The sequence below is a fragment of the Acartia tonsa genome, chromosome 3, assembly GCF_053477335.1.
Source record: "Acartia tonsa isolate MP-2025a chromosome 3, ASM5347733v1, whole genome shotgun sequence".
Lineage (NCBI taxonomy): Eukaryota > Metazoa > Arthropoda > Copepoda > Calanoida > Acartiidae > Acartia > Acartia tonsa.
The window spans coordinates 15,402,649-15,418,124 of record NC_137262.1 but is presented as its reverse complement, the minus strand read 5'-3'; the positions used below and the strand labels follow the sequence as shown (position 1 = coordinate 15,418,124).

The 15,476-nt window shown below is 31.0% G+C and overlaps 2 protein-coding genes across 2 annotated transcripts; one reads left to right on the top strand and one right to left on the bottom strand.

Moving 5' to 3' along the window:
• On the bottom strand, positions 1 to 9,966 carry ema (C-type lectin domain containing ema). Its single transcript, XM_080152868.1, has 14 exons — positions 9,829 to 9,966; positions 9,062 to 9,540; positions 8,233 to 8,787; positions 7,821 to 7,945; positions 7,289 to 7,439; positions 6,132 to 6,456; positions 5,574 to 5,764; positions 5,122 to 5,232; positions 3,934 to 4,047; positions 2,987 to 3,117; positions 1,842 to 1,919; positions 1,331 to 1,498; positions 902 to 1,201; positions 1 to 635 (listed from the first exon to the last, which is right to left on the bottom strand). The coding sequence occupies exons 1-14, from the start codon at positions 9,947 to 9,949 to the stop codon at positions 494 to 496; spliced, it is 2,991 nt and encodes a 996-aa protein (XP_080008994.1). The 5' UTR covers positions 9,950 to 9,966; the 3' UTR covers positions 1 to 493.
• Positions 9,967 to 12,504: 2,538 nt separating this feature from the next.
• RNaseX25 (Ribonuclease X25) lies at positions 12,505 to 15,373 on the top strand. Its single transcript, XM_080152865.1, has 6 exons — positions 12,505 to 12,766; positions 13,002 to 13,157; positions 13,560 to 13,656; positions 13,763 to 13,829; positions 14,046 to 14,152; positions 14,271 to 15,373. Exons 1-6 carry the CDS (start codon positions 12,600 to 12,602, stop codon positions 14,562 to 14,564), a joined length of 888 nt encoding a protein of 295 aa, XP_080008991.1. The 5' UTR covers positions 12,505 to 12,599; the 3' UTR covers positions 14,565 to 15,373.
• Positions 15,374 to 15,476: the final 103 nt, after the last annotated feature.

Genomic DNA, 15,476 nt, shown 5'->3' with positions numbered 1-15,476 from the left:
TTTATCTTTTCTAAAAATGTTTTATTAACATTACACATTACCATACAACATTAAGTATATAAAATATACATATTTTATTCTCAAAATTATGGAATTCTAAACTACGAAGTTAAAAAAACTCAGGTAAATGCAAATTTTTACTTTTGGACTTTAACTTTACCTATAATTTTCTCTATAAAAATTGTGAAATTAAAAATCACAAAATTAATCATTATTATTTCAAATAAGAAACCTTGACTGAAATTCCAAATAACACAAAAGTTGTAAGATATATTTCAAATAAAATGGCACAAAATTTTGATCTTATTTAAGTATTTTTGTATGTGCAATCTTTTACTTAGGTATGTTTTCAATTGTTTTTATTTTTAATATTGCCTAAATTAATCATGCTAGATTATTTTTAAATAAAAATAATTAAGTATTCTTAACTACTTTTCCATCTACCCATTCTTAGAAGCCATTTTCCCCATCCCATTTTATTTTTCATCTGATGTTATGACTCTTCTTTATCAGTACTCGCAGCTGTAGCTAACTCATCAGCTGATTGATTATTGATTGATTGATTATCAGCTGACGAACAAGAGCCTCCAGATATTTGGCGGTTAGTCGTTACTAAACCTTCCTCTGTTCCACTCCTTAATAAAATTATATGATTTATAAATTAGAAAAACTATAGCTATATGATATGTTTAAGTATTGTTGAGGCATAAATATAGAAGATCTATTTCATACTCAGTAAAGTCTTCATTTGTTTTCAATGAATAAGTTTTGAACCCAACTAGCCCTCTTTCATAAAACTGCAGGAGGATTGGTTGCATTTATTAATATAAAGTTGGCTTTTGGAAAAATATATCATCAACAAATTACACGGTTATAAACCTATTGGTTGGGGCTTTCTTACCTTGAGCCTTCTGACAAACCAGAATCGACATACCACGTGGGTGTTGTCTCAAAACTGGTTTCCGCCTCTCTGCCCAGCTCTACACTTCCCCTCTGTCTGTCCCTTCTCGCCACAGCTCCCTCCTCCTCCATCCTTCTCTCTTCAGAGCTACTATGTTCCCTTCTTCTGGGGGATATTGGCTCCAGAGGTATCCCCTCCCCTGTATCACGCCTTGGGGAGGGTCGACGAAGCCGCTGTTTTTCCCTAGGTTTCAATTGGGTAGCTGAGCCTGGCACACGCAAGGTTGAATCAAACATTGGCCTAAAAAGTAAATTTCATTGATATTTATTTTTAATAAAAATTACATGTTAATGATAATATTACAACTCTAAGCTCAATCCTAATGCTGTTTTACTAATTTATTCTTAAAAAGTTGAAAGTTACATTAACCTGTAGCCTGATCCAGAATTCCTAGGCGATGGGCTTGTCCTTTGTGTTGGCGTGGTATTAAAATTGCTGCCCAGTCTATTCCTCCTCTGTTCCTGCCTAAGAGTGGCCAGAGTGGCTTGTGGCGAGGCAGGGGCTGCAGGCCCTACATTTCCTGGTAGCTCCAACATTCTAGAAACAAACATGCTGGAATAATTACACGAAATGTTGAGTGGATCACAGAAAACCCTCCCCACTTTTTCAATTCAATAAAGTTTCTAGTCCCTGCGGGGGTTCTCCTTCACATTACCTAACCTAACCTAAACTAAACTAAATATAAATCGATGATATATATTTTAAAAAATTTACTGGTCCAATTAATGTGTAAATAAAATTGCAATCATTGGGAACAGAGCAAACCCCATAATATGGACCCTTCCTTTGGTCTCTAAAATACTTTAGCTTCAACTTTTATAGGACAAACATTCAATTCTAGCAAGTTCTTAATAATACAAAAAATATATATATTGCTTACCTGGCTATCATGTTCATCTTACGGTTTCTCGCCTTGGTTCTAGCTTTTGTCAACTTCTGTTTTGCTGCCATACATCTGGTTTCATTTAGTTGTTGAAATATAAAATATAAATTATATATTTATAATACAGACACTTATCGGTGCTTTCCCTTAAAGTGCCAAACACCAACGCCTTTCTAATAGATATGGGGAAAATGTGGGGGGGGGGGGGGGATTTTTTCTCATATGCCTAAATCCTACAGAGAACCTAATTACTCACCAGTAAAAAATACAACCTGGCCTAACCTAAAGTAGCAAAAGAAAAATTAAGCGGAGAATTTAAATAAATTTAAAATAAATGTAGGGGGGTCAATTGTAGACAACACAGTTTGATAGAAATTGCCCACTTGTATTTAAATCGAAATTAGAGCATATCATACACGTTCTATTCCAGAGAAAAATATTACCAAGTACGTCTAGTTCCTTTTAATTTTAATGTTTATGAAATACCACGAGGGTAATAGTAATGATTGACAATAAAAGATATTTGTTGCAATGTATATCTGTTGCCCGGGAAAAAAACTAAGATAATATTAAAAGATGATTAAAGTCCCTCAACAGATTATGACGTCATACGATAGAATACCCAATGAGAGGCCAGTAAACGCTGTAATTGACCAATGGTAAAATTTAAGCTGGCCTCTCATTGGTTATTTATTGTATAACGTCATAATCTGTTGAGGGACTCTTATCATCTTCTAATAGTAGCTTCCGCAATATTCCGTTAAATTGTGAGCAAGCTTCCAATCAAACGCGCTTATTAAGTCTAACTGTTCTTAATGTTGACTAAACGCATAGTATAATCAAAAGCATATTTAAAAACAGTTTCACCTAATAAGCGCATTTGACTAAATCTTGCTCATAAATTAACGGAATATTGTGGAAGCTACTATTCCCTTAGTTTATTTTTTTGGACAAGAGATTTACATTGCAACAATTATCTTTTAACTGTCAATCAATATTAACCTCGTGTGATTTCATAAACAATTAAATTAAAAAGAAATAGACGTACTTGGTACCTAATGTTTTTCTCTGGAATAATACGTGTATGTTATGTTCTAATTTTAATTTAGATGAAATAAAAGTTAATTTGACAACTATTCCTGATGTGATCATCAAATGTAAAAGTGGCCGCTAGAAGCGGTATTGGGGTGCCCTTGGCAGACCCAGATGTTGGCTTGTGCACTGTTATGTACAATCTTCTCGAGTCCTCTTTGTCGCTAGCCACCTCTAGGTCCTAAAACAAGCCATTCACCTTATTCAGTGTCAAATTCTTATGCTGCTTTAACCCTTGCCTGCAAATTTAACAAAAACATACATAAATCCAGTTCTAATTAAATCAATATAGTGCTAATTTATAATTATGTGTGTAGATTTGATCTACCGACTAACAGAGAACCAATAGCTATCAATAACACTTTATTGTTTACTAGCGACTGCGCCCCTAACATCTAAGGACTTAAATTTCGAAGGAATTTGTAAGTGCAGAAAAAAGCCTAAAACCATACCCAGACTTTAAAAAAAATAGCCCAAAACTATCTTAGGATCAATAAGAAGCTCACTGTAAAGTAAAACCCTGTAGGTTCAGCGGTTAGCGAGAACCTTTGCATTAGACAAAAAAAAGCTTACTACTTTATATAATACTAGCGGCTTCGCACTTACCCAGCAGGAAAAAAATTTTGCGATTAAATAACGAATTCGCAAAATTCGTAAAAAAAAAAAAAAAAATGGGAGGGGATTTTTTGGTTTTGGGGGGGGTTGGGGGTGTCCCACCCCCCAAAAAAATAGCCTAAAACCACCACAGGACCAGTAGTTATATTCCCTGAAGAGTAGAATCCGATCGGTTCAGTGGTTACCGAGATTTTAAGCTTAAGACGGACGGACTGACGGACAGACAGACAGACATCAAGCTACTTTGTATTATAGATGATTGTTAAATTTAAAAAAGATAGCTACAGAAAGCTAAAAAATAAATGTAATACCTACCTAATTCATATGCATTTTTTGAAACTTAAAATTCGTTTAAAAGGTGATAATTCTCTATCAAATTTACCTGTAAGAACCCGGAATATTTGGCAACTCCCCAGCCTAGTCGGTGCTGGTCAGGTTCAACCAGAATCATCTGGTATGTGTCCACTACCAGGAACCGACGTTGTCGTGTCCCATCCTGAAAAAATAAAATCAATTACTAAAAAGGCAATATAAAAGTAACAGGATGTCTACTTGTCTCTGTGTACCAAAGAATCACACTAACCGCTGGACCGTTATGGTTCTCATTTACAATGAAGCGTCTCATAGTCTAGTGGATGGAGTGTGTCAGTCAGTAAATAGGAGAAGCGGATACATATTATAAAATACGAAATATACAACTTCTTTAATAGGAAATTATTTTTATGTTCAATAACAATTTCCGAGAAGTGTATATTTTCAATAATTAGATGTTGCTGATATATTACATTTCTTACTGGAATTAACCAAGTTAATTGGAAGCCCGGGTTCCTAAGAAACATGAGTCTGCTTTTACAAGAAGAGAAAATAATTAACCTTAATTCTATTTCTTGTATAAAAAGATTTGCTAGTTTTTTTTGGCTGAAATGAATTTAAGGTTATAAAAATAAATGATACGAGATATGTAAAGATCAAGAAACTGTTCTTTTGGTTCTAATCTAGCAATGAATATAGAATTTTGTCGTCAATTTAGGTCGCTAATCTAGTGCTCAGATATTGGTCATGGGAGGGTATGGGGTAAAGTCATAAGTGGGAGGGGGGGGGGGGAGTATCGTTATATTAACCACCTGAGAGAAAAAAATTTTTCAGGGAATGCGAGAATCTCTTACAATTTCCCCGTATTCTATATTAATTAATCTAACACAATAACAACGAGATGTGCATTAACTTTCGCATAAAATCAAATCTGTAAAATATTCCATACTCACAAAACACACAATGCTTAATAAAGTCCCATAAGTTTTTAAGCCTACAAATGTTAGAATGTTTTTAATAAGACCTTTATTCATCCGTATGTGATCTAATCTACAAACTCTCTACGCTTTGGGTTATTTTTCTTAAATGGCTCTGCTTCCATAACTCTTTCTGTACATATGTACTTAATTGAGTAGGTATCTAAAATTTCTCTTTTCTCAATTTTAGTTGATTTTATGACCAAACTTTGCACAAAATTATAAAACTTTGACATTGAGGTAACCTTTTACTGTTGACAAATTAATAATAGCCAGCTAACCTTTAGTTCTACAGTGACCGCTAGGAGGTCAGAGTTGTTGAGGTCAAGAACAGCTCCTGTGCGCACACAACTATCGGGGCTTGACAGTGGTAGGATGTTTTCATCGCGACTCTAAACAATTCAAAGATTACCTACTATTAGCTGAAAAAATTTAAAATTCAAAGTTTTAAGCTTTTAGACAGAAAGGAAAGGGACAAGGGTATGATTACACTACCTAGTATAGTCCCCAAAGTTTTATAATAATGTTTTCAAATTCGTTGGCTTTTGGGGACTTTTAATGAATTTTGATCTGATGGTTCATCAGGTTGAATGTCCAAACGTTTCAACCTCTAATTGTAATCTACATATAGGGAAATTTTGTAATCATCATTGAAGATACAATTAAATTTATCGGCCATTGTCTTATCCCTTTAGATCCCTGCTTATAGAGTATGATAGAATCTAAAACTCACTTGAAGCGTATTAGACAACCCACGCAGTAGAAAAAATGTTCTTATAGCTGCCCTGGCCCTCTCGACCTCACCACAGGGCAACCTCTTCCTGAACTCTATTCCTGACAATGGAGTTCCTGTTGGAGGTAACAGTAATGACGCGTCAGACATCACAAATTCAACATTGATGGGTCGCTTTATCATTTCTCTGTTGGAAAATACAAAGATCTTGGTAATTTATAATGTTAATAGTTAAAAAAAGGATAATTACATCTTTAAAAAGCAACGTAAAAACTGTTTGAGATGCATGACATGGGTTTATATTTTCCAAAACTCCTCCCCCAAATAGGGTGAATCATTATCAAGAAAATACATAATTTTAGATTAGAAAGTCTGTAAAATCTTAAAAAATGCAGTCTGTGCTGGCTGCTTATAAATTCAATTAGTAATTTGGTTTTAATATCTATCAAATCCACCTATGCTATTTTGATGAGTTTCGCCTTAGAATGAATTTATCTTTGTTTAATATAAATTCTAACAAAGCATATAAAAAAATAATTTCTTTGTAAAAATTCCTGTATTCATCTTCAAACATATCCAGAAATATCTCCTCACTCTTATAAAAATTTCTGAGTATGAGAGTACTATCTTCTCTTGCTCCCTCTAGAGCTGCTAACTGTCCATCTTTCAGAATACTCTCCTTACCCTTCACTACCATAAGCTTAAGTGATGCTATGAGAAGCTCTACAGTGACTAGACGAACCCGACTTGCATACTGACAGCCAGCTGTTATCAGGCGGATGTACTTGTCCAGCAACTGTTCGTTATACACATCTTTTTCTTCTGAGTTGATGCCATGAAACTGGACTGAGTTCAACAGCTCTTTGTTTATTCCCTTGTTCATCTAAAAAAATGAAATCTTAAATTATAGTTTTGTTAAGTAATGGGTGATTATTCAGAGAGTTTATTTTTAACATTATAAAGGTATAAATACAATGAACTTTTTTCAGAAGACTTCAAAAGGGGGATGTTCTTATATTTTAGGATAAAAGAAAAGTATAAGACATTCATATTTTTTTGTAATTTGTTTACTGCGTCTTTTATATTTTCAAACAATAGATTCAAATATTAAAATTCTTTTTTAAATTTATATTCTATAGAATTAATAATAAAATTACTAAAATCTAAAGTTTTCAATAGATAAAATTTTGCTTTCATAAAATTTGAACAAAAGGTTTTGATAATTCAAAACAAGCTTTTCATCCTTAATTATGTTTAGACAAGGACAATTATGTGCATAAGTACCACAGCAATAGAAGTATCGAAGTATATTTTGACAAAAAAAAGAAGAAAAGTTATCTGATAATTTCCAAAAAAAAGAAGACGGGTGCTAAAGCGGATATATCATAATCATAGAGTTTAGCTGCGCTTCTAAAAATATATTGTCGACCCAAATATGGTTTTACAGTGAAAATTAATCATGTCCATAAGCAGCGAAGCAAAATCAACAAGAAAAAAGAAAAACAGTACCTATTTGTAATAATTGTTTAACAGTATGTTTTTTTAAATTCAATAAATCCCCCCCCCCCCCTCTCTAAAAATAACGTACAAGTGAACATATCTAATTTCTAAAGTACAAAAAAAAGATGTGCGACGCAATATTATTTTTAAAAACTAATTTAGGTTTGAAGCAGCTTCTATCAAACATTATCGTTCTTATTATAAAAAAAACTGACCTGCATAGCATAGATTAGCGCCACAGAGAATAGTTGAATATAATCATTGTCTGAAAAATCCAGGAAATGGAAAAGTGCTGCCAGGAAGGGTCTGTCAGTCAGGGAGAAATCAGTGTTAGCTGCTCCTGTCAGACGTAGCTTTTCTTCATCACTAAAATTAAAACGTAAATATCAATGCTTATAGAATTTATTCATTTTAAAGCAAAGCTAATTTTTCTATTTCTTAAGAAATAATTTTTTATATGAAAATAATACCATTCCAGGTCGATATCTCCCATAAGTAAAATGAAAGTTAGTCATTTTAATGAAGAAAAAAATCTTCTACTAAGCAGTTCTTTAAAGCTAAGCATGGAATATTTTACTACATTTTGTATTAAGAAAGATTAATATATGTTTGCTGACTAGAAAAGCTCTAATGGGATCAATAACACCCAACAAATTATCTTTGTTTGGAAATGTAGGTGTAATTTCTATTGGGCGTATTTTGCTCTATCTATTCAAACTGAATAATCCATATTATAAAATATTTTACCTGATGGACATGTCAGTTGGATCGCCAGGGAGGTGAAATGGCGAGGGAAGTAGTGTAAGTTGGGAAACTGTGCTTGTGCTCACCACTTCTACCTCGGTATCACTCTCACTGTCAGAATCATTTCCCTACAAAAAAAATTAAAAACATTGCATAAAGAAAGAGATTGAAAAATACACTATTTTTCATGTACAAAATTTAAGTGTTAGGAAACTCTAGTAGGATTAGAGGTACAACATGGAATTAAATAGGAATATCTAGTTAATATTAAGAACTCATGTGCAACTTTACCAAAATAGTCTTTTATGGACGGCAATTAGTAAAACTGTGTTTTATTTACTATCTGGTCGTAGTGTTTAGTAGAAATATAAGATTTTAAGAGTAAAACCATGAAAATGTTCACTAAAAACCTTACCTTTATCCTATTCTCCAGTGACTTATCCAGACTTTCAGTTGGGGCAATAAAACTAGGCTTAACACGTGACTTCTTCTTTGGCGAACTAACATACAGAGTTGCACCGCGCTCAGTAAACACTTCCTTGTCACCAGCAACTATGATCCAGGCCAGCAGGCGGACTAGAGGTACATGCGCGATAATCAGGAAAACTTGGCACAGCAAAAATAGCGCTACAACAGGCGATACAAATGGCTTTAAGTCTTCAGCACTTTGCACAGTTGTTCTTGATAATGAATACATGTACAATGGAATGAATAGTCGGTTTAAAAGATGCTCTGACAGAACCATGTTAAGACTCTCAATTTGTAGGCAAAGAATATCATTGATGTAATGAAGATGGTCTAAATGTTCCGCCACAAGATCCTTGAGACGATTCAGGCTTTGATGGTCTGCGTCATTGCGTACACAAGCGTCAATGTCAAGGATATGGTTGCCAATGAACCAGACTAGATTTGAAAAGTAGGGGGCGGCTGTTTTATCCGTGACAAATTTTAACATTGCGTCGTCTTCAACCTTGAATATTATAACAAATATAGATATTTTTCCAACTTTTAATATACTAAAGTAATAAGATAAGTGTAATGTATTTCCGTCAGTATATTACTATAGGTATAAATTACATCGTAAAGCAAATGAGAGTTTTAAAAAATATTTACAAAATTATGATTTCCTGAGAGGTTAATTTTTTACATTTTTACTGGTCAATACTGACTACTTCCACTTTACAATGTGCAGTTTTTGTCAAATTTAATGCTAATCGAGTAGATTTACTATAAAAAAAACTCACCTTATAAACATTTAGTGAAAGGGTTCGTACAGCAATTCTGACCATACTCTCACTGTGATTAAAAAACTTGATTGCTTCAGTATACAGGGGAAAGTCATGGGTATGCTCGTTGTAGAAAAAATGGATTGTATGCTTGTTCAAGCGAAACGAGAGAGTTTTCAAGAATGAAATATAATAAGCCATCACTTCTTCATCGGAAAAATCAAACTTATGAATTATAATTGAGTTGACATGATTGTTGGAAAGTAGATAATAGATTGAGGTCTCATTGCGGATATTTTCAAACAGGATATTCAGAGTTTGTAGCAGTTGAACACACACAAAGTTATTTCCAGTCTTCTGGTCCATAATCTTGAGGAAGAATGACAACATGTTTCTCTCCAGGAAAAAGTCGAATACAGAGCTGTCATTCTGATCTCCCCAGATTAATATCTCAGCTATGCTTCGCAAGGTCTCCACAAGTAAATTTTTATTGCTTTCTGTGAATGATGTGTATTTGTGAACAATACTTATTGCTTATTTTCGTTTTTAATTTAAGATTTGTCCAATTAGAAGCATGTATCGTTAATTATTTAGTCAAAAGTTGAATTTTAAAAGAACAATTATCTGTAATAGAGTAAAAGAGGTCTTCAAGGCTGGCAAATCGAAGTTGGTGAGTAGCGCGTGCGATATGAAAAATAAATTCATATTCATTTTGTTCTTTGTATACCTACTTAATCATTCGATAGCAAAATTAAAAATATAAATAATTTACATTAATATACAACTACACATCCCTGTTACAGTTTGATTCTTGGAGAGAACTGAATAAAGATATTTCAGGTGATCCAAGGAATGTGGATTTTTGGGTTTCCAAATCCCGCTGAAAAATCCGCGGGGCTTAAACATTGTGTTTTTTTAATTTTTCATCTAAAATAACAAGATTATAGAATTACTATATACTAAAAAACAATTGTGAATATACATAAATTAAATTACGTTATTTTTTTATAAATATATCGAATAGATAATCACACTCCCATATTTGATTACTTATTAAATATTGAAGTTTTATCAATATTTTAAAATGAGAAGGGTTTTATGGTTGGTCTCATACCAATGTGATGGATTTTAATGGCTCGGTCACATTTAATAAAAACAAAATATGTTACTATAAAGTACGTATATATGGAAAATTAAAAAGATATAATCACATATTCTTCATATTTCCACTATTTAAATTGAAATAATCATAAAAATAAAGGGTATATTACTAAAGAAAAACGCTTAATATTAAAATAAATGTCTCTTTGTCATAAATTTAACTTCTTATGTAACTATAAATTGTTGAAATTCAAACTCTGTAATATATTTCAACAATCATTTACAATAACCCTTCCAATAAAAAGAATTGAATTATACAGTACAAATCTTGAAACGTGATAACACACTTATATAAACAATCAGATAAAGCCACAAATATGAGAATTTTATTTTATAATTGATAAGAAATATTAATTAGATTTGTGTGTGTGACAGATTTATCATAAGAGCAATAAACCAGTGTTGTGGGACAGAGAGCAGACAACTTGGAATAAACACTGAGTATACAAGTTTTATTTATATTCAATTTCATTTAGAATTTTCACATGATTTGATCAATATAAATATTGATCTTATTATTTTAAAATATATTTTGTAAGAAACAAATGATATGTATTTTAATCAAAATACTTATTTAAGCGGTTATCTTATAATATTAAACTTCCATTAAACAAAAGTTTGTAACTCTGTCAGAACTAGTAAATCGAAGACGTAGAAATATTTGTTTATCAAGAAATCGCGGCATTTTCACCACTTTTGCGCAATTTAAGGTTGTCAAACGTAAAAGATTTTCCGTTAACCGTAAACTGCCAAGTTTTCACCTATAATAACTAATTTTTAAATAACTCAAACTCTAATAAAACGGATTTATTAATTTTTGGATATAATTAATATTGAATTTTAAAGCAAATATGATATAAAAATACATCTATAGATATAGATTTAAGATTTAATTTATGTTTGAAAAAAAAGTTGACCCCTATGTTGTCTGTACTTATGCGCACACACACATATTGAACACAAAAACAAGTGCCGTGATAAGAATTTGGCGATAAAAAATAAATTTAAGTAATTTTAACCCTTTTTTACAAAGAATTTTTATCATTTATTGGGTATTTTATTTTTCATTGCTGTAAAAGTACATCTAGAGTTATATTTAAAAAGATATTTATTGATACGATGCAGTTTATGGCAAAATTATGAAATTAGCCCTTTTGGCGCTTTTCTTCAAAGTATTCTAAACCTAAGCATTATCAAAGATTATCACATCATTTATTCGGCTTATCGTTTTAATTAATCCCTAAACAGGTAAAATCTACCTTTATCTGGTTATTGTATCAGTTATTGCATAATTTTTGTAATAAGTTGTGTTTCATCTTTTAGCTAGTTTTATTTTAAATCGGTTTTAAGATATAATGTTTTGAGTTGCTTTGTTTCACACTAACTTTGTTAACTAATAACTTTGCACAGCTGATGATAGCTCAGCAGAACGCATAAAAATGCCGCAACCAAAACAAAACATACGCTATAAAGGATATAATAAGATATATATTTATTGCTCTTATTTAAGCATTTTTACATTTTTTTTTCACAAACGTCTTTGTTCTTAATGAAATTAATATTTTCTGAAATAAAAAAAAAATTTTATTAAGTAAAAGTATAATTTTTATGGGCCTTAATATTACAAACTTTAACGTTAAAATTAATACCTTCACAATGGAAATTAAAGTTTATATTATTTTTCCAGCCAAAGAAAAGAGAATAATAAACCTAGATTTGAAATTTTTATTTCAAACAAATAACTCTAAACTAGCATAAATATGCATTAAAAAAAACTATAATTTTATAATATAATAATTTTCTAACGATTTTTAGTTTTTTCCTTTTAAATCATAATAGAAATAAATATTCTTGTCAAATACATTCTTATTCTTCAAAAATATTGAAAAAGTGAAAATATAATTTTCTGGAATATATTTTGAAGTGAAAGTTTTACGGCAACCCTGTAAATATATTAAAAAAATAATTTTTAAGTATACTATACTTTTACTAGTAAGTACCACTATAATTTCAATGTTTAAAGCAATTTATTCATTTTTAAAATTTTTATAAAAAAAATTTAAGTGGCAACCTGGTTTTGACAAAACTGTACGCGTGTACGCGGCATTAGCGCGCACGACAATAAACGGGTTCGATGTCCACACGTGCAACACCACGTTTACAGTCAATTTAGGATTAAATGTTGTGTAATTATTTTAAATCAAGGGACTTTAGAATTATATGGTATGACAATAATATCTACTAATTTTATTATCGGCGAACTCTGTTTTCGTTCTACTTGTGCAAACAAAGCAGGGGTGGTTTATAATTTGGCATTTAATTTAATTGATAACAATTTATTTTCAGATTTATAAAAAACATCACAAATTATAGGGACATTGATTTTTTTTGTAAAATGTTGCCATTGCCAGTTTTATCTGTGTTATTGTTGGCCTACCAATCTTCGGCAAGTTCCGTTTTACAGCATGACAACCATTTTGACATTATGATTTTTACTCAGCACTGGCCCTACACTACATGTATTGATTGGGAGAATAGAAGCCGTCAGAATTCATGCTCCAGGTTAAAACTGTATGTTAAGATTTTATGAAAAGATAAAAGATTATTTTTATTAAAACTTTGTTGCTTATCATTTTATCTTCTAAATATTTATAAATATAGTTTAAAGATATAATTTTGTTCTTTTGACGGGTTTATTATATAAATCTTGACATAATAATCTACAATTAAATGCTAATTTTTTTCTTTATATAAAATAACTTTTTGTTATTCGTGCCTGAAAAATCTTTCTATTAAGAATACTACAAACAGCCTGGAGTGTTCACGGCCTGTGGCCAACCCAATTTGGAAAGATTGCCCCTAACTTTTGCAACACAACATGGAAATTTGATTATGATAGTGTCAAAGAAATTAGACCGGAGCTGGACATTTACTGGCCTGACTACGAAATGAGGTAAAATTAGAGATCCAGATGCTACAACTTATCTATGCAAATTTTTCACTTTATGATAAAAACAAACTTTCAGGTTTGTATATTCTGCATTGGACATCTTGCTAAAACGGGGAAAAATGTGTGAGGGGGAAAAATAAAATGAAATATTTTTTAGCAGGGTAGAAAATGAATCTTGTGCAGAAATACACCCCTGCATACTTTTTAATACTACCTTTACAACAAGGATATATCAATAAACAAAAAAAAATAATCTTATTTGCTATTGTGGTCTTGTAAATCAGTGTATAATGAAGTGAAAATTGGAGAAGTATTTTGAAACATACAAATATTGTAACTATTTCTGAATATCTACTCTGCTAATATTTTGTTTTGTCTGTGTTTCAAAATGTTTAATATTTATAGGGGACACCCAAACAGCCTATGGACACATGAATGGGAAAAACATGGAACCTGTGCCGCTCAACTTCCAGCTTTAAGCTCAGAGGAAAAATACTTCCAGGTGACTACAAATAAATTTACATTGACTACATTTAGAATTAAATCAAATATAACCCTTTAACGTTGATATTAAATTTAAATTATTATGCTAACATTACTCTATTCAGACTGGAATCGAACTGTCAAAGCAGATCCGTTTGACTGAATGGCTTAAGGAAAAGAACATTGTTCCTGGTAAGTTTCTATTAGCTTTGATAAACTCTGTAACAGAATCTTTTATGCTTGTAGGCATATCAAAAATATTTAATATTTGCAATGAAAATATAACAAATAAAACATAGCCATGGTACTTTTGAATACAAAAGTTCTTTACTCTATGTAGTTTTGATATTGAAATAAAAGTTTTTTTTTAAGCAATGTAGAATTTTCAACTTTACCCATATATTTTAGGCCCTGCTAAATATACCAAGTCTGAAGTTTACAATGCTGTTCTGGAGAAAACAAAGTTCCGTCCTCATATTGATTGCGAATACATTGATGGAGTACAGTTCATCAAAGTGAGTTTATCTTCATATGCCTTAAAAAAATTATATTCCTTCTGGAAAAAAAACGTTAGGTAGGTATGCCTTTTGCCTATTTGAAAAATAATAGAAATGACATCTTTCAATGTTTTAGGAGATCAAAGTTTGTTTCTCTAAAAATCTGACCCTTGTCCATTGTGATAACATTGTCAGCACTTCTTCATATGGAGAATCCACCCTGACCAACAGCAGAGGCAGTTGTAGTGAGGATAAGCCATTCCTGTACCCGGCCAAAATGAATCCTGCTTACCTGTCCCTGTTAACTTCACAACATGCTACCATCGCTTTCATTGTGTTTGGATGTGGTCTGCTGACCATGATTAGTTTGATGGTTGCTGTGATGGTTAAAACTAATAGAAATGTTCGTTTAGGATATGAAAGCTTGTAGATATAATGTAAATAGAAATGGTTTATAAAAAATCATTTTAATTGTTTGTCAGTTTTAGTTATAAATTCATTCTTTAGAAAGAGAAAAACTAGAAATGCATAACTTATTTTGCTAATTCATCATCATACCATATTATATTAAAGAGCTTATATATTTAAGTTATCGTTTCTATAAAAAATATTGATATTGTAAATAAGCATAATATAACATCCTATTCTTAAAAACATCATAAATATGCATAATATTAATACCCAAAACTGTAAATACTTTTAAGTTTTCTATCTTTCACATTGCATGTTACTGAATCTTGCCAGATATGAAATGCTCAATTTATAATTAGCTAATTTTGAGTTATACCCAATTAATTTTGACTGGCATTATACCAGAACTTTACTCATGATTAGATTAAACCTTTTAAAAGTTGCCATTTGTCAGAATCTTTGTGCCTACATACATTGATAATTTTTTTACCAAAATTGATATAAGATTATTTTGTAATTATGTATAAAATGTAGATAATCATTGTAAATCTAAACCTAATTAAAATAAAAGGAACCAAAATTTGTACTTAAAATTTGATTAACAAATTACCTAGGTATTTGATTTAAGGGGGCTAAAAATATAAAATACATTCCTACATAAAAATTTAGACAAGGTACTTAACAAATATATTAAGTAGGATATTTGAAACCAGATATTTGGTTTATTTTTATATTAAGAAAACGAAATGGAATTAATAATGTAAATTGATAAAAATATTTGTATTTTGTATATTTGATTGTTATTGACATCATTGTAAAATGTAACTTTTGTAAAATAATTTTTTTTGATTTGGTTGTGTAGTGTTCCTAAACAAAAATATTATTTGATAATTAACTTGATTGGAAAAAAGGTTCACTTTAATTTTTTAAT